Source organism: Leptonychotes weddellii, chromosome 10, assembly GCF_054177405.1.
Source record: "Leptonychotes weddellii isolate Sample4059 chromosome 10, ASM5417740v2, whole genome shotgun sequence".
Lineage (NCBI taxonomy): Eukaryota > Metazoa > Chordata > Mammalia > Carnivora > Phocidae > Leptonychotes > Leptonychotes weddellii.
The window spans coordinates 74538017-74563637 of NC_138378.1; the positions used below are offsets into that span (position 1 = coordinate 74538017).

The following is a 25621-nucleotide window of genomic DNA, read 5'->3' on the forward strand; positions in this document are numbered from 1 at the left end:
AGTAAACAGGACAGATAACCAGTTCGTGGTCTCCGCATTATGCTGTGAGAGGGCAAACCGGGCTCCCCAAGCAGGCCTGCTGCTCACCCTTTCCGCACACGCACACTCGCGTGGGGGAGGTGGTCAACACAAATAAGCAGATCCTGAGGACAGTATTGGTGTTATTGTGACCAAGAAAGAAAAAAATAGAGGATGGTGGAAAATACTACTTGTACCTTAGTGAGGGGAATCCTTGTATCTTTGTTATTTGCACGCAGGTAAATATATCCAAGGACTTCTGCTCAGAAGCAGATTTTCTGGGTCAAAGAATATGTGCTTTCTGTAATTTTGGTAACCATTGCCAAATTTTCTTCTGTCGAGTTTGTTCTACTTAATCTTCCCACCAACCATATGCCTATTTCCCTGCACATTTATCAACAAAGAGTGTGATCAGAGTTTTGGATCTGAGCCATCTGATATGTAAGGAATATCATCTCGTTCCTTTGCGCATTTCTTATTATTATGAATGGGTTCACACATTTTTCATAAGCTTAGGAATCATTTGGTCTCCCTTTTCTATGAGCTGTTGGTTCATATTCTTTACCCATTTTCTGTCTTTATCTTATGTTTATGTGCATTCTTAGTACACTAGGGAAATTAGCTTTTTGTCTGTGACTATATCATCATTTATTTTCAGTTGGACATTTGTCTTTTTGATTTGTTTTTCTCATACGTAATTTTTAACCTCTGTGTAATTTAATCTATCAATCTCTTATGTCATTCCCATTCTGGGATTAGAAAAATAATTTTATCTCATGTTTTCTGATAGAGCTTTCCTGATATTTTTAATATTTTTGATCCGTCTGAAATTTATTTTGATATAAAGTGTGAGATGTGGAATCCAAATTTATGTTTTCTTTCCTTTCTTACCTTTACAGCATTGCTGCTAGAGGGCGCGCGATGTCACTCGGCTGCTGGAGCTCCACCCGGCTCGGTACCCCACCGTGTCCCACGCAGTCAGGCGGTCATCAGCCATGACTGTCGCTGCTGCAGACAAGACATTGTGCTGACCTAGAAATAACAGCTCGGAGCTGATGATGTCAGTAACTTTTAAAATAGCTTATTTAAACATCTCTTCACTGACCTCAGCCACACTTAATGCCACTTAGCTCATCTGGAAGTGGGCAGGAAATGTAAGAAGGATGGGTGACAACTGGGACTCCAAGCAGCAGCTGTATCTTCAGGAGCCTGTTTTAGGAAAGAACTTGTTGGAACAAGTTGAGGAGTGAAGATACCCTTGGTATCTTGCATCAGTAACCATGATGCAGATATAGAAACTGCGTGTGCCCAGCCCCACAAGTCTGGGGGAAAGTCTGGCTCCCAGCAGCAGTTGCACATGGTACTTTTCAGCTGTGCACAGAACTTTCGTGATGGGAGCTCTGGCCCCCTTCCCGGGGCCCCTGTGTACTTGGAAGATGTTGTGGGAGATGACTCACGTGGACTCATGGACACGGCCCCGTCAGTTACTGTGGGCTTCCCCTGCTGGCCCTCCTTAGATTCTCTCCTGCAGCCCCTGAAGCCACCGCGGCGCGCAGTGCCTGGTGCGTCTGCTGCATCCAGCCTGTGAGTGCCTGACACCAAGGATGCTGCCGTCTGCTCTGTGAGCACGTCTCCTGTGGCAGAGCCCAGCCGAGGCTGGTGCTGCCGCCCGAAGTGCTGATGGGCCGGAGCTCCTGAAAAGCTGTGCTCGGTCTTCTGGAGCCTTCGTGTGCTAAAGCTACACCAAAGCAGTGGGTACTTCGGCATTCATTAATGCCATTCCTCTGTTAATTGGACACCAAAGCTATACCATAAAATCTCCAACATGCTGTCCCTATAACTATTGAGATATTTATGGCCATTATTAGACATGCCTTGTTAAAAATTTGACAGTTTATTCCTCAGCACCTAGATGATCACAGGACTCCACCCCCTTTCAGCTTAATAAAGGTTCCATGTTCGCTATATAAAAACTAGCACATAAAGTCTCCAACTGGTTTGTGTCCTCCTTTTTTCATTTATTCCTATTGAATTCCATTTATTTTATTCTACATATGCTTCATAAATCAGTTAACTAAGCTTTTATTCTTGTATATTTAGATACACTCCCCAGCTTCTCATTATTATAAACCATACTGCAAAGAATTATACACTGCATTAAAATCTTAAGCTGAACCAAGGCACACTCTTTAAAAAGAGGTCTTCTATACCTCCATAATCCTCAGAAGGAGAGAAAGAACCGACAAAACAGTTCCCACCGCAAAAACAGTTCTTGCTGACTTAAAGCCTTTCTTTTTTTATATTGAGGTATAATTGACATATAACATTATATTAGCTTCAGGTGTACAACATAATGATTCAATATTTGTACATTTTGAGAAATGATCACCGCAATAAGTCTAGTTAACATCCATTGCCATATATAGTTACAAAACATTTTTTCTTTGTCATGAGAACTTTGAACATTTATTCTCTTAACAACTTTCAACTATGCAATACAGTATTATAAATTATAGTCTTCACACTGTATATTATATCCCCAGGACTTACTTTTTTTTTTTTTATAACTGGAAGTTTGTATCTTTTGACTTACTTCCCCCATTTCACAGCACCCTGCACTCACATCTCTGGCAACCATCAGTCTGTTCTCTGTATCTATGAGCTTGGCTTTTGTTTTTGTTTTTTTAGGTTCCATATATGAGATCATATGGCATTTGTCTTTCTCTGATTTATTTCACTTAGCACAATACCCTTGAAGTCTATTCATGTTGTCACAAATAGCAAGATTTCATTCTTTTTTATGGCTGAATATTTCACTATATATATAGGTACACCATACCTTCTTTATCTATTCATCTGTTGATGGGCACTTAGGTTGTTTCCATATCTTAGCCATTGTAAATAATGCTGCAGTGAACATGGGGATGCAAATACCTTTTCAGGTTAGTGAACTTAAAACCTTTCTGAACAAATGGAATGTGGACATAACTATATGGAAATTGTTGCATTGGAATCTCCATCTGCACATTATGAAAATGAAGAAGATGAAGATGAATTAACCAATATCTGTATATTATTATTATTATTTAATTTTTAAAAAGATTTTATTTGTCAGAGAGAGAGAGAGCACAAGCAGGAAGGCGGCAGGCAGAGGGAGAACTGAACAGGGAGCCCGACATGGGACTCGATCCCAGGACTCTGGGATCATGACCTGAGCTGAAGGCAGACGCTTAACCGGCTGAGCACTCAGCCGCCCCTATACATTATTATTAACTAAAGTCCATACTTTTAAAGATTTATTTAGGCTTTTCATAAGGTGCTTCCTTTGTTCTGGGATCCCAGCCAGGATCCCACATTACAGTTAGTTTTCATGTCTCCTTAGGCTCCTCTTAGCCATGATAGTTGCTCAGACTTTCCCTGTTTTTGATGACCTTGACAGTTTTAAGGAGGGCCGGCCAAGTATTTAGTAGAATGTACCACAACTGAGGTTTGTCTCAGGTTTTTCCATGATTAGGTATCAAGGGTACATACTCTCAACCTGACTTATCACTGTTGATATTGACTTTGATCACCTGGGTAAGGTAGTGTTTGTCAGCTTTCTCCACCATAAAATTACTCTTTTTTCCTCCTTCCATACAGTACTCTGAAAGGAATTCACTGTAAGCAGCCCACAATTAAGGAGTAGAGATATATGCTCCGTCTCCTTAAGGGAATAGTATTTACACAAATTATTTGGAATTCTTGCCATAGATTTGTTTATTCTCCCTCATTTATTTATTTATTCAATCATTTATTTACCTTGAGATATATATTGTATACCTTGAGATATATATAACCCAATACTACTTTACTTATTTTGTTGCTCAAATTGTTCCAGCTTTGGCCATTGGAAATTCTTTCGGTTGGCTCTTGTGTCCCTTTGACATAACCCATCATTGTGGTTTTACTTTTTGTTTTTTAACTAAAAAAATTTTTTTTTCAGTGCTTCCTTACTTTCTGGCACTACAAGATGCTCCAGGCTCATCTTGTATATTTCCTGCTCCAGTCCTAGAATCATCTATTTATCCAAGAAGCCCAGTGCCTTTTATTGGAGAATAGTATATCAAGATCAGGGCACTGTGTGTGTCTCAGTCAGTTTAGGCTGCTGTAACCAACTACTGTAGACTGGGTGGCTTATAGACAACAGACATTTCTCACAGTTCTGGGGGCTGAATGTGTAAGGTCGGTGTGCCTGCAGAGTTGGGTTCCTGGGAGAGCCTTCTCTGGGTTGCAGACCCATTTTATCCTCACGTGGCAGCAGAGAGAGAAAGTAAGCTCTCCATGTTTTTTATAAGAACAGTAATCCCCTTTATGACCTAATTATCTTTTAAAGGCTCCACTTCCTAATACCATCACTTTCAGGACTAGGATTTCAACATATGAATTTTGGGGAACACCGACATTCAGTCCATACCGTTATGCCCATTGCTACAGGGGTGTTGCTGCTTCTAGGCCTCTTAGCTGACAATGCAAGGAAATATATGTATGTAAATACTTTCTTTGAAGCAAATGGGTATATGTTCGTTCACACTTTTATATTTCTTTTATCATTTCCACATAAATTTTGTGTATGTGTGTTTGTTGGGAGAGAATTGCTCAATATGTGGGCTTGGTTCCCCATCTTGAGCTGAAGCCCCATTGGGCACCAAGTAGATATTTTCTAGTGGGTTCAAATGAATTAACAACTTAAGGCTTTCCTTTTGTCGGGAGATAATTCTCCATGGATCTCTTATGTTTCTCTACAACTTGCAAGAAGGGGCACTATCTTTTCATGGATGTTTGTATAGTGAACATTAGCCTTGAAAGATAGAGATAGTATAGTCTTCCAGAGCCAAGGTCAGATTTATTCAGTATAATCGAGAAACGTGGCAACCTACTGAATGCAAATCATATATCTCATAAGGGGTTAATATTCAAAATATGTAAATAACTCACACAACTCAATAGCAAAAAACCAAACAGTCCAATTAAAAAATGGGCAGAGGATATGAATAGACATTTTTCCGAAGAGGACATACAGATGACCAGCAAATACCTGAATAGATGCTCAACGTCACTAATCATCAGGGCAATGCAAATCAAAACCACAATGAGATATCACTTCACACCTGTTAGAATGGCTATTATCAAAAAAACAAGAAATAATAAGTGTTGGCAAGGATGTAGAGAAAAGTGAATGCTTGTGCACTGTTGGTGGGAATGTAAATTGGTGTGGCCACTCTGGAAAACAATATGGAGTTTCCTTAAAAAATTGAACATAGAACTACCATATGATCCAGCAATTCCACTTCTGTGTATTTATCCAAAGAAAATGAAACTCTCAATTTGAAAAGATATTTGGATCCTCATGTTCATTGCAGCATTATTTATAATAACCCAAACATAGAAACAACCTAAATGCTCACTGACGAATGAATGAATAAAGAATATGTAGTATATATATGTAGAGTGGAATATCGTTCAGCCATAAAAAAGAATGAAATCTTGCCATTTGCCACAACGTGGATGGTCCTTGAGGGCAGTATGCTAAGTGAAATAAATCAGGCAGAAAATGATAAATACCAATATAAAAAATCTAAATACCAATCTAAAAAAACCCACACAAAACAAAACAAAAACACTGAGCTCATGGATATAGAGAACAAATTGGTGGTTGCCTGAGGCAGGGTTAGAGGGTGGGTGAAATGGATGAAGGGGTCAAAAGGTCCAAGTTTCCAGGTTATAAAGTGAGTAAGTCATGCAAACGTAATGCACAGCATGTTGATTATAGTTAATGATACTGTATTGTGTATTTGAAAGCATTTGGGAGAGTGGATCTTGAAAGTTCTTGTCAAAAGGAAAAAAAATTTGTAACTACATATGGTGACAAATACTAACTGAATTTATTGTAGTGATCATTTTATATGGAGTAAAGAAATGTTAAAATCAATTTACAAATGGACGAAAAGCTGGCTTATTTTAGTGGGGGTAGGGTAGGGAAGTGGAGTGGAATAGGGTTTATTGAAGAATAGAATAGAATATATATATATATATATATAATAGAATGTATTTGCATGTTTATAGACAAGTTATTTGCATTGCTAGCAATTATCCATAATTTACAGAGTTGTAAAATAATTCAAACACAAGGAAAAGCACAAATTCCATAGAATCAGATAAGCTGGAATGGTGTGCTGTAAATGATGCATAGTTTTCCACTGGAGACAGTAGTCTTTTTTTGCTTATTCCAAAGTCTTAAATTCTCCTTACACAGGTATGATGTCCTATAAGAATGTTTCCAAGGTGTTAGTCACATGTGAGAATTAAAAGGAGGACAGAAAGAGATTTTAAAAAGTAAGCCTAGACACACGTACATGAAAAAGATATTGGAAGAGGTAATTTTTTGATCTGGGAATAGGATCTGCAAGAGCTGAAGAGCATTTGCTCAAACTGGTAAGTGAAGGAAGTCCTAAATAAAATGTCATTGATTCAGGCAGTTCCTACACTGACCACTAGGTGCTGCTAACCAGGCGTGATGACCTGTGGCGGGAGAGGCAGGAGAGGCGGCATCCAATCCATCCGTGGTACAGTCAGCTGATCAACAAATTTGGGGCGCTCTTGGTGGCAAGACATTTTTACCTAGTCCAGCACATGGTAACCACTAAACACATATTTCTTGAAATGAATTATTCAGAATGCAGAGGGTGCTTTTACTCTGTGGGCATCCAAATAATATGACATTTCCTGTGTAAGGGTTCTTCGTCATATTAGGACAAAGAGAGAAAACGTTATAAATTAGAAGTCACTTGATGAATTAAACAAAAGAAGATCAATTTAGTCACGAAATCAGACTTGGTAAATCCAAGAACTATTTCCATTGCCTATACAAACAACCATAGCAAAAATACTTGTTTAAATGCAGACATTGCAAATCATCCCTTTATTGTTTCTGTTTCGCCCAAGTGCCATCAGATGTGGATTCTTCCACTCCTACTCCCCCCAGGTTTTGAATAATTTTGGTGCAATGACAAAGTGATGGCAGGCCATCTATAATTCTCCGTAATTTGCATTAGCTAAAAGTGAGAAACAGAGGGGTGGCAGAGAGCGAATCAGGAGGCTCTTAGAAAACCCCAAGAGCAGAGCTTCTTCCCGCTCCGATTTTCCTGCTTCCTCAGATGCCTTCTGTGGACATCAGTTGGTATTGCCTGCCTAGGGACCTTTCACACTTCTACTGTGACTAGCGCCTCGATTTTTCTTCGGGGGATGAGCCCCCGCACATTGGGCGCTGTCCCGATGGACCGTCAGTTCGCGGCCTCCCCATTCAGGAGAGGTAAGCTCTCAGCCAAGGGAGGCCAATCCAAGGCTCCGTCCCTGGGAACTTGTACAAGCCTGAAACCCATTGGGATTCTTTCAGCTTGGTGTCTCAAAAAGACCATTCATTAGTTCTCGTTTCCTGGAACCCCACAGTTGCCCTGGTTTCTGTTTTTCCAAAGACCTAGTTTTCATTTTTTCTTCAAGTCTGTGAGCCACCCCATATCCTTCCAGTAAATTAGCTAGAGTTGGTTTCCGTAGACTGCAGCCAAAGAATGGTGACTGGTGGAATGAAGAAAGGGAGCTAGTAAAAGAATCTAGTCCTGTGATGACTTCTGTAACCTCTGCTGAACTTGTCATTGAAAAAGATCAGCCCTAAGGTAATGGATATTCCCCAAAAATGGGGAATATGACATTTACGAACACTTACTTTGTTCCAGACAGTTTTAAAAACACTTACACACATATTTTTTTTTTTAAGATTTTATTTATTTGACAGAGACACAACGAGAGAGGGAACATGAGCAGGGAGAGTGGGAGGGGGAGAAGCAGGCTTCCCGCCGAGTGGGGAGCCTGATGCGGGGCTCGATCCCAGGACCCTGGGATCATGACCTGAGCCGAAGGCAGACGCTTAACGACTGAGCCACCCAGGCGCCCCAACACTTACACATATTATCTTATTTAATCTTCAGAATGACTCAGTTGAATAGATGTTACTATCCCCATTTTGCAGATGAGAAAACTGAGGCATAGAGTGATTAAATAACCTGCCCATTTTCACATGGTCAAATTAACATTCTCAATGTTTCTTCTATAGAATACCAGTTTTTGAGAATTATATTAATTTCCTGGGGCTGCTCTAACAAAGTACCACAAATGGAGCTTAAAACAAATTTATTGTCTCACAGTTCTGAAGAGTAGAAGTCTGAAATCAAGGTGTTGGTAGGACCACGCTCTCTGTGACTACTCTAAGGGGAGAATCCTTGCTTGCCTCTTCCAGTTCTGGTGTTTGACAGCAGTCTTTGGCATTCCCTGGATTATAGACCCGTCGCTCCAATCTCTGCCTCTGCTGTCACATGGCTGTCTTCCCTCTTCTTATAAGAGCACTAGTCATATTGGATCAAGGGTCCATCTACTCCAGTATTACTTCATCTTAACTAATTACATCTATTTACAAATAAGGTCACATTCTAAGGTACTGGGGGTTAGGACTTCTTTTGGGGGGAACACAATTCAACCCCGAATGGTAATAGCCATTGTTGAGAAAGGAATTCTGTAGCCAAGTAAGTTTGGGAAACAGAGGATTGAACACCATTCCAGTAGGATTCTTTGCTCTAGTACTTTGGGAGGGTCTTTAATTTGTGCATCTGAAGGGGAGTCACAAAGCTGGGACTATTATGGAGAATTTCTCAAACATATTTGCTCATGGACTTCCTTTTATACGTCTACTGTGGGCTCCCGTTCTGTGTGACACCCAGGTCTCAGGCCAGATGTGAGGCAGTAGACCCGGTGAGGTCCCTCCCTACTGTTCTGGATCCACCTCTTGACCTCCTGTGTGACCTTGAGGTAACTGCTTTCTTCTCTGAGCCTGAGTTTCCTTTTAGCTAAGAAAAAGACAGTAATATCATTTCCCCATGGGTTTCCTGTAAGAACTAAACAAAATGAGGTTTTCTTGCTCATTTTCCTCTTCCTTTCACGGTGTTTCTCTCCGCGCACCCCCCCCCCCAACTTAGGAGAATATTTTTGTTTATGGTAATAAAAATTTACCTGGGGTAAATATTCAACCCAACTGCCCTCTTAGTAAGTCTCCCATGTTAGCAAAGAATGGGTTGTTTCTCTCTGCAGTTCCTCATTCTGGTCTTCCACCCCAGTGAGGGGAAGAGGATGTCATCATGCGATCGCCAGCAGATGGGAAATTGTGAAAGGGACCTTGCTCTAGAAAAGCAGCCCACAACTGCCTCAGCTGTCAGAGGAGGCTGAGCTTCTAACAGGACTTGTCTGACAGTGGATTCGGCTGTCTGTTTGTCCATCCGACATGGAGCCAAAACGGATCAGGGAGGGCTACCTTGTGAAGAGGGTAAGCAGAAGTACCACCTACAAGGGTATCACTGAAGATAGGGTGGGGGAGGATTGGTGCCTGGCTTTGGACTCTCTACCCACTCACTTTAGGAATGGTTTATGCTGAACTTATTGGGCTGACCCAGGAGAGCATGACGGCCTGTAGAGTGTTGGGAGGTAAACCAGCTCAAGTTCCACTGCATTCTGTTTCTTAAAGGTGAACTAATCCAGCTCAGGCATCAGCACAGCTTGATCTTGTGGGACTGAGAATTCTAGACTGCAGGGTCTGGAAGGTGGGGGCCTCAGCAAAATCTAAAGCATGATTTAGAGCGTTTTTGTCACGAGCCGCGTGTGTATAGTATTCTGGAGGACTCACACTCTTGTGCTATAGAGGTTACTCAAAGAGATTATTCCGTTGTTACTTAAATTCCCCTCTTCTTATTTATTTATTTAGGAGAGGAAAAAGAAAAGGATTAAAGAGAAGCTGATATAATGACACAGTAACTGTACCTTATTGCTTGGACCATCTTTTTAAAATTGGTGCACAAAAAACCTTTTCTTTTTCTTAAATTGGGCTCAAATCTCTTCATTGACCATTCTGAGTGCATTTGTATAATGTACTGCTAAGGTAGTAGGAAGTAATTTTGAAGTTTAGGGAATAGGGACACAAGTTTATTAAAAAATGCTTGGTCTCACTGGTATGGCTTCAAAAAATTGAATTTTCTTAGCACTGCTTGTTTTTCTCCGATTGTTGGGTGTATGCCATATCATCATGTGAATTCACACCGGGCTGGTTGGCATCCTGTGGGCAATACCTCTGAGAAAGATGTTCTCACAATGACCCAAGTGAGCTCAGTGTGTCAGAAGTGAACTGAAGTCAGTACATTCTTTCAGACTCTTCAACTACATGAGCACCTAATGTGACCGTTTTAGGTCATTCGTTGGTTTAACATTTAGCCTAAAATGTTCTACTTATGAGGGGGTTAAGCAGCACACATTGCTGCCTGATTCTGTTTTGATTTAAAGCTGGAAGGGGGGTGTCTGCGTGGCTCAGTTGTTTGGCATCTGCCTTCGGCTCGGGTCGTGGTCCCAGGGTCCTGGGATCGAGCCCCACGTCAGGCTCCCTGCTCAGCGGGGAGCCTGCTTCTCCCTCTCCTTCTGCCTCTCCCCCAGCTTGTGCTCTCTCTCTCTCTCTCTCACACACACTCTCTCTCTCAAATAAATAAATAAATGGATCTTAAAAAAAAAAAATAAAGCTGGAGGGGGCTTTAGATCACCTTGCCTCATTCCTCCATTTCCAGAGGAGGAAACTGAGACCAAGAAGCTGGGTGACTGCCCAAGGTCACATGGCTGTGACGGTTGATACCAGAAACCCACTCGCTGGCTTTGGTTTCTGCCTCATGGTGCTGAACTCTATCCAGTACACCAAGATTTTATTAGAGTCAGTGTAATGTGGTTTAGGTTTTGTAATGTATTTGTGGCAGCGAGAGTTATAAGTGGGTGCTGGAGAATAAAGGAGCCCACAGCTGATGTGCTCTTTAGCTAGCATAGCATCTCTAGCTATTTTGAAACATCCTTTGGAAAAGACACACATATACACACAGAGAGGTGTATGTGGATTCTTTGCAATAGATACCAATACTCTCTTTGAATGTTGAGTACTAATTAATGTTGGCCTTTCTTTCCTGATTGCTTGGGCTAGTATCTGGAGAAGAGCAAGTGAATGGAAACATTTTGCAATGAAAATTGCTGTTATTAAGTTTGTATGTTCACATTTTAAACTCCATAAATTATAAAAAATATAAAAGACTAAATCTCTAATAAGTGAGGCTGCCCCCCTAGAAAATGGGGATGAAAGAGTTAGGTTTGTCAAGCTTACAGATTTATATTAATAGTTTTTAATCAGTGAGAGTAATTCTCTCAGATTATGGCCTATAAAAGCCAATTTAGAAAATGTACCTAGAAAAAAAGCACAGTGAAATTTCATATTGCTATTTCCACAATTTCCATCTTCTTAATTTTCATGTCTATAATTTATATCTTCCATAATTTTTACATTTTTCTCTGGGACCTTTTGAACAGTCTTTGTCGTAATGTGTTAAGAGCCTCTAATTTATCATTTTGAAGGCATGCTTGATTCAGAAATATTCCCTTCGTTGGCTACAGAACTACACCTGGGGGGCGCCTGGGTGGCTCAGTCGTTAAGCTTCTGCCTTCGGCTCAGGTCATGATCCCGGGGTCCTGGGATCGAGCCCCGCATCGGGCTCCCTGCTCCGCGGGAAGCCTGCTTCTCCCTCTCCCCCTCCCCCTGCTTGTGTTCCCTCTCTCGCTGTGTCTCTCTCTGTCAAATAAATAAATAAATAAATAAATCTTTAAAAAAAAAGTGCTTAAAAAAAACAACTACACCTGAAGCCAGAATTTCCCAGTAATGTTTTTAGACGTTAGGTTTCTTTCAGTTACCTCATACATATGGATTAAAGACTGTATATGTCAGGAACCTAGCACGTAGTAGGTGCTATACATGCGATCAGGATTAAAGCAGTACTGACGTGCACTTCTGTAGATAAGGTCCTTTTCTAGATGCTAACAGGGATATGTACTGGTGCCTGGGTTGGTTATTGAGTTAATAGTGAAGAGAGAACCATGGAAATCTTTCTCTGGCAAGGCTGTTAGATGCCTTGACTATGGTTATTGGTGTTAGAACATGACCAGCAGTAATATATGAACCTCTCTTCATTTACTTTTTTCTCGTGGGCAGTTTAAGATACCTGGGTAGTAATAAAGATATCTTTTTCCCTATGTCTTGTTTTGTGAGATAACTTTACTGGAGATAAGATGTTTTGGGTGGCAAAAAACAATATTAGAAATGCTGGTGCAAGGATTTTGTCAAGTCAGAAATCTTGGGGTCAACAGTCAATGGCATTGACTATGAAATGTTCTTGCTTTTCTTCTGTGCAAGATAACTACACACATTCTACAATTCCGGTTTCCTCCTTTGCCTCCTGCCTAAGGTCTTTATTTTTTATTTTTTTATTTTATTTTTTTTAAAGATTTTATTTATTTGACAGAGAGAGACACAGCCAGAGAGGGAACACCAGCAGGGGGAGTGGCAGAGGGAGAAGCAGGCTTCCTGCCAAACAGGGAGCCCGATGCGGGGCTCGATCCCAGGACCCTGGGATCATGACCTGAGCCGAAGGCAGACGCTTAACGACTGAGCCACCCAGGCGCCCTGCCTAAGGTCTTTAAATAGAAATTATGGTTAGAGAAGGAGGGAAAATACATGATTCTGTCACTTTGCAATTTTTTTATTCTAAGTAAGACCTAGATTTCCTTGTCCCAGAGTCTTGACACTTTTGACTTTTAGGGAAAAAAAAAAAAAAAAGCACTTCAAGCTGACCATACAGCAGCTAACAACTGTACGATCATGATCTCATTCAATTCTAATCACCCTCTGTGATATCACCCTTATCCCCATCTTACAGATGAGAAAACTGAGGCTCAGAGAGACTGTGTGACTTGCCCACAGTCAAACCGCTGGTAAGAGGATGACCTGGGATTCAAATCCATGCTTGTCTAACAGCAAAGCCCACCATCTCATTGATCCCATTTAGCATTCTAAAAGGCAGGCTTACCCAAGCCAGCAAAAGGGAGGTTAGACAAATTTATCAGAGCTAGAGTGGGGCCTGGACAAATTGCACTGTTTGCAAGATCGGGTTTAGTAACCTCAACCTCCCTTTCTCTCTGATTCGGGGTTAATTCCAACCAGTAAACCTAGATATCTTTTGGATGTCCTTGAAACCATATTACTGATCTGGATATGTTTATAATCAATCATAGCTTTAAAAAAGATAGAGAGAAAGAGAGAGAGAGAGAGGAGCAGTTTCTATGCAACGAATAAGCTAGACTCCACCAAGTCATGTCTCATACCAACCTCACTTCTAGAGGTTTCTGGAGCAAATTGTTGTTGACAGATTGACAACCAACCAGCAGGCACTTCACGCAGCCGGGCAGATCCCAAGAGTGGCTTTGGTCTTGGGGTGGTCTGTGAGGCTGGGCGAAAGCGCAGGAACTGGGGTGGTGGGAAAGAGAAGGACGGGGGTGCTTGGGCAGGAAAGAGAAGGGCTGCAGAGAGCTGAGGTGGAAAGAAGAAAGCTTCGGGTGTGAGAGAGCAGGAGAGTCAGGAGTCCCAGCCCAGGAATTCTTTTGTACAGCGACCTTGTCTTCAGGACACACTACCATGAAATAATTCCCAGCAATTTGCCTTTGTTGATTCATCACCATCGTAATAGCTAACACAGGTGGTCCTTACCTGCAGCAAAGACAGATGGAAGCGTTGAATGCATTAAGGCATTTGATATTTATAACAACTCTACAAAGTGGGTGCCACTATTATTCTTACTTTTCAGAAGAGGAAACTGAGGTACGAGAGAGGCAAACAGTCTTGCCCAAGGTCACACAGCTATTAAGTGACAGGGCTGTTCTGCAACTCAGCAGTGTGGCCTCAATGTCATGAAGAGCCATGCCTAACTGCGTTACTTGTGGCCCTCACGGGCTCATTTTGCAGTGATTTTCTTCTCCAGAGCACTGCTGCTGTGGAGCCCAGGACAACTTTCACCCCATGGCCTACAGACTGAAATGTTCTCTGTCTATGTGGTTACCATTTTTTGAGCGCCCTATAAGCTAGCCTCCGGGCTAAGCCCTTTAGTATATTATCTCATTCAATCTCCCTTAAGTATATGATCTCATTTAATCTTTGCAACAGTGGAGGTAGGTGCTTTATTACTTTCATTTTACAGGTGAGGAGACAAACTTTTGGAAAAATTAAATAACTTGTCTAAGGCCACACAGCCTGGAAGAGGCAAAGTTGAGATTTGAAAGTGAAGCCCCGAGACTCCAGAAATCATTGTGTTGAGCACTTGGGACCATTTCTCTATTGCTCACCTCATATGTTTTTATTGAGAAACTGTCCAATTTAGACTTTTTACTTATGTAAAAAATACACTCCTGAACAGATTAGTTTCCTTGCCTTCAAAGAATTTAAATAGGTACAAAATGACCATTTATCGGGGATGTTATACAAGTGATTTCACGAATCAGTCTGGAAAACTAGCTGATACAATTTACAAGGTAGCAGAAATCAGGACTTTAATACAACAGCAACTTAAGATGACCTGTCCCATGAGTATGGGAGGATAGATGACACTTATTCACAGTTCTGCTTTAGTTAGATACATAGTTTTGCTCATAATACGATTTCCTTTGAATTCCAGCTAAGCAGCAATGGCAACGTATGAAAAGAGAAGTCTGAGGGGAAGGGAAAGGAAGTTAAAGGAGGTGTCTGCACTCTGTGGGAGGCGTCTGGGAGGGGTTCGCAACACCAAATTCAAATTGCCCCAACCCACAGCAGTGAGTCATGGCTTCTTTCAGCGAAGCCACACAAAACATTGCCTCTGTTTGTGCGCTGGTCACACTTAACTGGAGCTGTTGATGAAGGTTGCTCTCTCCCCCCGGTTAAGGTGGGGACAGTTTAAGCAGAGACTGCCTCTTGGTCAATTTTACACGCCAACCCCCAGGCCTGTGTCTGAAGCACAGGAGTTGTTTTACCCTAATGTGTTGAATGACGGTGTCTCAAAGAAAGAAATCTGCCGGAAATAGACCCAAGAAATCAGGGTTCCGTATTATAGTAACTTTTAAAGTATTAGAAAACATTTCCAATGGAGTATTCAGTTTTAGATGATCATGTTAAATGTTTTTAAGATGTATTTATTTTTGGCTTGTAGGTGACGCCCAAGGTTTGGCAGGGCATTGTAAATAGAAGACTCAAGGGATAGAAAGGACAATAGGTTTTTTGGAATAGGTGTGTAGAATCTGAGAGTTGAAAGGAATATTGAGTATTTTAATAAGTATTTCATTGACCATTCCCATGTGTGGCTTACGTTTGTTTTACTAATTCACTAACAAGCATGCTGCAATACCTCTTGTGACAGGGAACTCACTAATTTAAATTTCTCCCTTAAGTTATGCAGCAGACTGTTTTTTTGTTTTTTGTTTTTTTCCCCTGAAACCTCCACCTGTTGGGCCTCCAAACAGTCTATGATAATGTTTCACACCTTTGAAGACAGTCCTCATCTGCTCTACCTGTCCCCTTTTGGGCCAAAACCTAGCTGCTTCCCCCAATAATTCTCCAAGAGAGAGAGATGCCAACTTGTCACCTTCTTTTGAACAGGCCCCGGTTATCTGCAGCTTTGAGGTTTCCTGAACTCAAGGCCATTCTCCAGGTGCACTTATGAGCACAGAATTACGGGGAATAAGGAGTATTTATTGGGTGCTTACTGTGTTCTAGATATTCCCCTAAGCAATTTACACGGAATATTTTATTTACTCTCCCAGTAACACTAAGAAAGAGATAGTAGCATTATCCCCATTAGCCAGATGTAGAAAATGAGGTTTAAAAACTTGCTCAAGGTCACATTACTAGAATGTGGCAGAGCTGGGATTTGAGCCTGGGCTATTCAGCTCCAGATCCATGGTCACCTACTGGCTATTCTCCATTTAAAGTTAGAATATTACTTTCATCACTTTAGATCTTGTGCTTCTATTTATATAGCCTACAATGACTTGAATTTTTTTGACAGCCCACATCAAACTGCTGACTCACAGAGCTCCTTTTTTTTTTTCACATGGCAATTTCCCCAAATTTTCACCAATACATTTTATACATCTTTTGAAAAATTTTATTAAATAAAAAGATTATATCTTGTTTAATTTTAATTTGCATTTCTTTGAATGCTGTTGAAGCAGTGCATTTTCGTGTTTATTCAATCCAGGCTTTTCTTCTTCTGAGAATTGCCTGTGTATATTGTTTGCCCATTTAAAAAATTAAGAGTGTTTGTATATTTCTAATTGACTCTAATGTGTTTAAAAAATATATTAAAAACATTAACCTTTAATTATATGAGAATACATTATAAATATCCACACATTAATATTTGCTTTTCGGTTGTTATAGGATTTTTTTTAATGTATAGAAGTGTAATTTTGTATATGACCAAATATCTTGTCCTTTGAGGTTTCTTCCTTTGGTGTCATGCATTGTCAGACTCTTGTTCGCTAAGGTATACCAGTCCCAGGATGATGAACAGTTGTTTGCCCAGAAATTTTAAATCTGACTCAGCATCTAAAACCAGCCCATTGTGACATGAAATTGTTTAGGTTTTGGCCTATAATGGGAAAAAACAGACATACGTTCTATATATGTATGAAAACATGAAACATATCTATAAAATCATGATATAATATGGTTTAGGTATGTTTTATGATTATTTACACGATTATTTTTACTCGATTATAAACAAGTCCCTATGTTTATAATTATGTAATATACATTAAATATTATACATTTATGATATATATTTTTATATATATGTGCCTATATATTTGAGCTTATATATACGGCTAAGTGGCCTAAAGATTTTCATTTAAAATCCAGAATTACTCACAGTTATGTAAGAACAGAAATGAAGATGGCATCTGAAGGAAAATGGAAAGAGCACAAAATTGAGAATCAGGAGACCTGGCTTCTAGTCAACTGGGCAGGTGGACTAGGTCTAGTCACTTAAATGGGCCTCAACATTCTTCCCTGTATGATGAGTGTTGGTAGATGATCCTAAATGCCTTTCTGGCACGGACGCTCCATGATCACACTCCCAGGTGTGCTACTGAATGGGCATCAAGAAGCTTGGGGACAGAAGGGGTAAATATAGGGGTGGCTGAGGAGAGGTGCTGTCAGGTTACTCCAGCGAGCAGCTGCACAAATAGCTGAGAGGAGAGAGATCACACACAATTTCACCACCCTAACCTAATTCACCACTGCCAAGCCTGGAAGACAAGCTTCCACTTTATAAATGGTCAGATTTCTTTTGTTTTGTGGAACTTCGGCCTCCTTTCAGGGCATGAGCCTGAATCCCAGATGACACATTCTTCTCTGAGTGAGCTGACGGAGGCCCTAAGGCTACGTTTGAATTAGGAGAGCCCAAACTCCTTTTGAACAGTTGGCTCTGGAGTAGCTTTATTTTAATTGTCTACAGAAGGAATGCAGTGCTGACTGACCTCTCCCAGTTTATCCCAGTTCCAAGGTCAAAAGCCCTGAGTCATTATGGCCATTATAAATCTTTGATAAGGCCTGAAGTAGGATATAAAATTTTGGACTTGAAAGGCATTTTTGCAGTCATCTAGCCCAACTTCTTGCCCCTACCTCTGTGAATAGATCTTTGATTATTTTTAGTTATTTTGCTTTTTTATTAGATAGATTTCCCATATTTCTCTAAAAATACATCCTGAATTTTGATATATAGTAGTGCCATGGGTTGTTCATTTATTTATTAATTTTTCTCAATTATTTTGAAAAATTTCAAACCCACAGAGAAATAGGAAAAACAGTAGATTACCTAGATTTATCAACTGTTAACACAAGGATGCATTTGCTTTCTCTCTCTCTACCTCTGTACCTCTGTATAAATACACATACACACACACACACACACACACACACACATTTTTACCCTGAGATCTTTGAGAATAATTTGCAGACATCATGCTACCTCACACCTAAATACTTCAACATATATCTTCTAAGAAGTAGGACATTCTTCCGGTTTCCAAATTGGATGGACCATTTTGCACTCCTGCCAGCCATGTATGGGAGTTCCAGTTACCATCTGTGCCAAATCTTGCTCTTCTTAATCTTTTTAATTTTAGATACTCTCGTGGGTGTGTAGAGGTATCTCATTTGGTTTTAATCTGCATTTCCCTGGTGAAAAATGATTTTGAACACCTTTTCAGAAGCTTTCTGGGTATCCTCTTTAACAAAAAGTCTCTTTCGGTCTTTTGCCCATTTAGAAAATAGATTGTATTTTTCTTACTAATTTGCAGGAGCTCTTTATATTCTGAATATGAGTTTCTCTCAGATAGATATAAAACAGAAAGGTATTATTATTTCATGTGTTGGCATGGGGTCTGACATTGCCTATTTTTTAAACAGGGAAATAAACCAGTGGTAGTACAAATAGTTATTCTGCCTGTGCAGAAAAGAGATAGTGTGTTCTAATTTAAAATTACTTTTTCAGTAACTAAAACAAAGGAAACACTTGGACAAGCAAAACGATAGTCTGCAAGTATTTATCTTTGTTGCATAAACAGTCTTCCTTTTGGGCAACTGGACCTTTATATAGAAGCTCTCTGTATTTTAAGATAAGCAGCAGGATCTGCTGGGAGCTGGATGATAATTCTGTTTTGTGGTAGTCATGACAAGGTGACACCATGGGTTCAAAGATGAGAAGCAAAGAACCTCTTCCTTTTCCAAAGTCCTCCCAAAATATAGACAAGAAAGAGACTTTCTTGATGTAGTCAGAATGGTTAGTTTATTGCTACAAGTGTGGTTGGCATTAACCCCAACTGAAAACATTTTAAATAAGGATTTTCCTTATTCACTCTGACGTTACAGGACATTTTGCAAGTGATTTTCATACAATTTATCCATGCTCATACACAAGGCTGCTCTCTGAGTTTCTTCTTGATGTTCATATTCCCATAAAATCTGATGAGGCCAAAGGATGGAAGTAACTGCAGCTAGCATTCCACCACTTAGGGCTTCCATGCCCATGGTCAAAACAGCTATTGGATTATGACACTTTTCCAGTGAGTCTGGCCTCAGGCATCAGCTACTCTTCAGTCTGAATTGGCACTTGAGATCTATTTGCAATCCCTAAGTGGAATGAACACAGTGGGCAGAGTTGGGAGCAGAAAATAAGCCACAGAAAGCCAGCCTGAAATGCATAAGAAGGAGAATAGAGAGCCATATCATATTCCCTTGGTAATGGCCCATGGGAAGCTTAAGACCTGCTTATAGATGCATATATATTTTATCTTAAAAATATTTTTTTTAAAATTTCCATCTGAATGGCAGTCCCCTTCTCTCCTGAAGGCTGCTTTCCCACCAGCCTGGTCACACAAATGTGCATCACCTGCATCCACACTGGCCAAAGCTAGGCTATTTGCCAAGTTATGCACCATCTATAGAATAGTTTTAGAAGACATTGTTGTGTAGCTCTTTTTGTTGTCATTACAGGGAAGTGTGTTCAACACCTGGAAACCCATGTGGGTTGTACTGTTAGAAGATGGAATTGAATTCTATAAGAAGAAAAGTGACAACAGCCCCAAAGGAATGATTCCCCTGAAAGGAAGCACACTGACTAGCCCTTGTCAAGACTTTGGCAAAAGGATGGTGAGTCAACATCTCTAGCCACAGTGGACACCTTGTCATGCACTGACCTTTAAGCCTGTGATAGCCCACAGCGTGAATGGTGCTCCCTGGGTCTGTTCCTCTCACCACCACCCACACTCCACCCTGGGCATTTGGGTTTCTGTTGGCCAAGCACTTCCAGAATGAGGTTGACTCAGCTGCTGTGCTTCATAAGGGACCTCAGCCCTTTGAAAAGAATCATTCTTAATGGGATGTGTTTTGATTTTTAGTTTGTGTTTAAGATCACTACGACCAAACAGCAGGACCACTTCTTCCAGGCAGCCTTCCTGGAGGAGAGAGATGCCTGGGTTCGGGACATCAAGAAGGCCATTAAATGCATTGAAGGAGGTCAAAAGTTTGCAAGGAAATCCACCAGGAGGTCCATTCGGCTGCCAGAAACCGTTGACTTAGGGTGATTTTTCTGTGTTTGCTTCACTCCACCCCTTCTTCATCCCCCAACCCCTCACCTTCCTGCTATGGAAATCTTACAACAGATCCTGCTGCAAGGCTTGCTTTGGTCACCTCTGAAGGCTGTATCCACTCTTCCAAGTTGAGACTGGCACTTGGTATACTGAGATGTTTACATAAGTCTAAAGGAGTGATTATAGCCTCTCCAAAGCCTAGCAGCTAAGGAGAGGAGGCTAATGGAGTATAAATTCCCTCATTTTGGGCAATCTTGGCAGAGAGAGAGAGAATGCATAATTGTATTTATGAAGTAGCCATAATAACTTAGTCTTGAAAGTAAGGTTCAGGATCTCTAGATAGGTAGAAAAAGGCAGGGGCTATGTGTCAAAGCAGGTAAGGTTTCAAGTTCAAGTTCTTGCATTTACACAGCCAACAAGAGCCAGTCAAGGTGAACACCCATTCTGGGCAGAAGCCATTGATGCCCTGACTTGGTTTAATGGTCTCTTATGTTGGCTGGTTTGGAATTGCAGGTGATAGTTGTTGCCTAAAGGTTTTCAGAGGCTCACAGGTAAATTCAGCACCTGCCAGGGATTGGGAACAAGGTTTCTTCCTTCGTGCATGTTTCACATCTCCTTTTTCCCTAGAGTCTCTTCACTTCTTGCTAGTTTTGTTTTTTATGTTGAACATATCCTGGAACAGGAAACCTGCCAGGAAGAATTCCATGTTGGTTGCTTAACATGTCCAACAAGGATTCTGTTTATAAAATGGGAAGGGTTTCTAGGAGGAGACTGAAAAAAACCCCTTCTGCATGCCCAACACAGGTCTTAGCATATCACAGGGATTTAATAAAGTTTGCGCTTTGAGCTTGGTGAGAATAAGCACCTTCCCTCACCAAGAAAGCTTTTTGGTAAAGAGGCAGTGCCCAGTCCAGCTGTAGTTGCTGGGAAGGGTCGGCAAGTGACCATGTTTCTGGCCACAGCTGTCAGTGCTAGGTGGGAATGATGCTTGTGCTCCTTGGAGCCACAGGATACATGAAAGTGGACTTCTGTTTTGTGGTCTGCAATTTCTCTGATAAGGCCATTTTTAATTTATTACTTCAAGTACAAAAATGAGAACTTGCTGTCTCTCAATTTTTAGAATAAGAGAAAAGCTTAGTCAAAGCATTCACTTTCTTGGAGGCAATTATCAACAACAGATGGTCTCTTGAAGGACACTTAAAGAACTGAGACACGAGGATTGAGGGCAATTAAAGATCTAGAATGTGTATGGACAATTGGTCCTGAGAACCTCTCATCTTGGCACCTAACTGGGGTAACTCTCTACCTCAGGCACTCAAAGTTAAATCACTAAAGACCTTAATGAATGTAAGAGACATTAGGTACCTTCCTAGTATATTTTGCTCAATGCTGAAAGTATTGAGCCACAGAATTACCCAAATATGAGCCCAGCCCTTTACTTATGATCCAGTGGAGAGACTAGGCTCAGGGGCTGCCTGAGGATGGGGGAAGCCTGTGGTCCTGGCTAGCCTCTTTGTGATGGCGACTCCCAGAGAGGATTTGCCACTCTGAAAGTCTCCTCACTGACCTGTCTGTTTTCATCTCTGCACAGTGCTTTGTACCTGTCCATGAAAGATACGGAGAAAGGAATAAAAGAGCTGAATCTAGAGAAGGACAAGAAGATTTTTAATCATTGCTTCACAGGTAAAAGGCCTTGCAAGTCTGAAACGGGGCACCCAGGGAAGGCAATATTTAGATCTCGCTCAGCCTCGCCTGTGGGAGGGGGTGTGAAGCCTAGTGGGTGAACTGGGTCATAGAATACAGATTGGTGAACATGAGAATTGAACTTCCCCAGGGTGGAAACAGAAAAAAAGGTGGAAAAGAACTCTGTTGTTCAAGCTAAAGTTTTGGAAGTTCAAGCTAATCAACCAAAGGGTCTCTGCCTCACCCCCATACTCCAAATAAATGACATTATGTTGAAATAGACACAGCATTGAACAAGATGATAAGCAGGAATCAAGGTATACAATGTAAGACTTAAGTGACAATACTAGAGATGTCTGAGGCTGCGCCGGGTCAGGCACACCCTAAGTGTCATGAATTTAGGTAGATGGCATGGATGTTAAAAACATGTTCTTTGGAGCCAGACTGCCTTAGTTCAAATCCTGGTTCTGCCACTCACTTGCTATAAAACCTCAGACCAATAACTTGACTCCCTGGGCTTCACTTTCCTTGTCTATAGAGTGGGGATAATCATAGTGCACCTACTTTATAGGCTTGCTGTTATGTGTTTAGGGCAGTGCCTGGTAACACACTAAATACTATATGGTGTGAGCTCTCAGGGTGGTTATTATAATTAAGAGGTCACATGTCTGTGCAGACAATTCTGAGTTCAGAAAAGAGAAAGAACTCAAGAGGTTGTTGGGATGAACAGAAGTAGGCGCCTAAATTTTACCCAAAGAGGTGGTGGCATTTCATTAAGTATGGTGAGGACAAAGTTATGGGGCAGAGATATCCAGAATACGCATCCAGAAGAAGAAAATGACCAGCTTGGTAGAGCTCATGGGTTCATTAGGGGGCTAAATGGGACACACAGTTTGGGACCAGGTTGTTAGAAGCTGGGCATGCCTATCTTACGGTGACAGAAGAGATCAAGAGAGGAAAACTCTGAAAAGTTACAACAGCTGTAGAACCTGAGGGGATATGCAATCAACAGATAATTCATGAAAATGGTTCAGGTCAAAGCCAGGAAGGTGAAGGTATGATCTGCAGTAGGAGGGTAGTATCCCATGGGAATCAGCTTCAGAGAGTTAAGGTTGTAGCCTAATAGCATCAGAAAAGTTAAGGCTGAAATTTGGGATCAAGATATTAAGCTGTGGCAGTGGTAAGGGAAACTGACAAGAGCATGGCAGGGCCCTAACTCTAGCAGGAGTGACATCACTAAGACAGATCCTCTAGAAAAGGAAGAGGACAAGTAAGAGGTTCTGAAATAGGTCTGGGCACAAGGTCCAGGCCATACTTATTCCCTGTGTAATGTGTTACTGAGTCCCAGAGTATAGGGCTAGAACTTCTGAGTCTTGTCCATCGAAGGTCAGTGGGTTCTGGAAATTCAGGTGGGCTCCAGTTTTCCTATGGGAGCCTGGTGGTCTCAGTGGAGAAACAAGACAATGGCAGAGACTGGGACTCAGGCACTGCTGACAAGCAATGGAGGACCTTGAATGTTGGGTGACAGGAAGATGGAACTTGTCTTTCCAAGCTTCAGCTTCAGCATGACTGACTGAGCAAATATGAACTCTAGGGTTAGAAAACTTGAGTGAAGGGCCATTACTGGTGCAGCTCAGGCCTAAGGTCATTTAAACTCTCTGGGCCTTAATTTTCTCATTCTTAAATGAGGTCTGTAATTATTGCCCTAATTCTTTTATAGGGTCACTATGAGGATTAAGAGCAGAAATGCAGTATTAATTAGTTTATCCTTCTACAAAAGAAAAGTGGGTAAAAGCCTTTCATATACGAAATTCATGGAAGGCTCACTAACCAACTCCTGTTTCAAAGATGGTATATCCTATTGCTCTCGCTTTGACCACCCGGAGCTTGTTGCCTGTTACCTTGACTCCCTGGTTGGCTACATTTGTACAGAATATGCCATTTTTAATACAAAGCTTCACTGTAGCCTGCTAATAATCCAGTTGATGGGTCAATTTCCTTTTATCCTCTCTGCAATCCTCTCTTGAGGCAGAAGTTTGAGTAGATGACTTCTCAAGGTCATTACTAGACCCTGCAAGTGACGCGATCAAATTTTAATTTAGGACCATACATGTCTGATCATGTTATTTTCTGCTTAAAAACTTGCAATGGTTCTTCATCGCCAAGTTTCTTAATATGCCGTCAAAGTGCTCCCACTCACCTTGTGCCTTCCTCTCTCTTGTTTCACCTTCTTTTCACCAGCTCTGCCCTCCACCCCCCAAAGGGGCTGCTTCATGCCTGTGAGCCTCTGTTCCCATGCTGCTGCTCCCTCAACCTGTGCTGGTTCCCCTGTTTCACGTGCTTGGCAAACACTTACTCATATTTTAAGCCTGAGCCCTGTGCTACTTCCTTTATAAATTTTTTCCCAACAGTGCACGCCAGCCCCCCTACCCTACCACCCTATTTCACACTTTCTTGCAGATTTGACCCTGTAGCTCCACTGTATTGCATTGATCCACGGCAGAAGGCAGAAGGCTTGTTACAGTCCTTAAGTTTATCCCATCTCTTCCTTTCAGACTCCCCGAGGGAGCATCCCCAATATCCATCACTGCACTTAGCACCCAGTAGCTGCTCAATAAGTGTCTGTTCATTAATGGAGTAAATGAGTGAGTTAGTAACACCTATTTCTTTGATGCATGCATTGCTCCTGAAGGAGCATGTAGATGCTTTTAAAAACCTTCTACAGGGTGCCTTTTGTTTTCAAGTATCTATCCCACTGATCTCATTTTTCCTTCTTGGAATAACAGGGAATACGGGACAAGTCAGACACGTGGGGGCTCTGGAGCTCTTCAGGGGTGACTGTCAGTGGCTTGTTCTTTGGTACTTTGGTAAGGAGCGTTAACCTTCCTTCTGATGATCCCATCCAGGTAACTGTGTCATTGACTGGCTGGTGTCCAATAAGTCTGTTCGGAATCGCCAGGAAGGCCTCATGATTGCCTCCTCGCTGCTCGGTGAAGGGTACCTGCAGCCCGCTGGAGAACTGTCCAAGAATGCAGCAGATGGAACTGCTGAAAACCCTTTCCTGGACCACCCCGATGCCTTCTACTACTTTGTAAGTGAGAAATGCTACCCAGTTACTCTTCCTGGAACGGGTGCTGCCCCTCGCAGATTCTACGTTGATTTTAATATATATCTACATGTGCAAAAGATAGGACCCAGCCCCGTGGAGAGTAGTGAGATGTCTCTGACTTGTCCTCCTCTGCAATGCCTGCTATATCCAGTGATTCAGTTTAAAGAAAAAGGTTGTTTACTTGAATAATTTTTTTTAAATTGACTTTTAAAACTTTATTCTTAGTCTAAGCAGTAATTCATTTATAAAAACTTATTAGACCCTAGTACATTCCAGGCACTCTCCTAGACAAAGGAGATACAGCAGTTAAAAAAAAAGGGGGGGGCAAATATTATGACTCTCAGGGAGCTTCCTTTCCAGAGTGAGATCTGTAAAATCACAATGTGCCAGTTGCATTTTTCCAAATATATATTATAATACACTACTCTTTTTTTATCTTTTTATTTATTTTTATTTTTTATTTATTTATTTTTTAAAATTTTATTATGTTAGTCACCATACGATACATCATTGGTTTTTGATGTAGTGATCCACGATCCATTGTTTTCGTATAACACCCAGTGCTCCATGCAGTACGTGCCCTCCTTAATACCCATCACTGGGCTAACCCATCCCCTCTCCCCCCTCCCCTCTAAAACCCTGTTTGTTTCTCAGAGTCCATAGTCTCTCTTGGTTCATCTCTCCCTCCAATTCCCCCCCCCC

General features: G+C 41.3%; 1 protein-coding gene across 2 annotated transcripts in view; it reads left to right on the forward strand.

The window, feature by feature from the left end:
- The first annotated feature begins 9260 nt into the window (after window positions 1–9260).
- The window catches only part of PLEK (pleckstrin), a 26642-nt gene continuing 10281 nt past the window's right edge, over window positions 9261–25621 (forward strand). The window contains exons 1-5 of one of the 2 annotated variants that reach the window (XM_031024448.2): window positions 9261–9424; window positions 19532–19687; window positions 19936–20117; window positions 21719–21810; window positions 24717–24901. In XM_031024448.2, the coding sequence (XP_030880308.1) occupies window positions 9383–9424; window positions 19532–19687; window positions 19936–20117; window positions 21719–21810; window positions 24717–24901 (657 nt within the window). In that variant the 5' untranslated portion in view covers window positions 9261–9382. The remainder of the gene's footprint in view (window positions 9425–19531; window positions 19688–19935; window positions 20118–21718; window positions 21811–24716; window positions 24902–25621) is intronic. The other variant, XM_006729984.3, reaches the window with a different exon arrangement.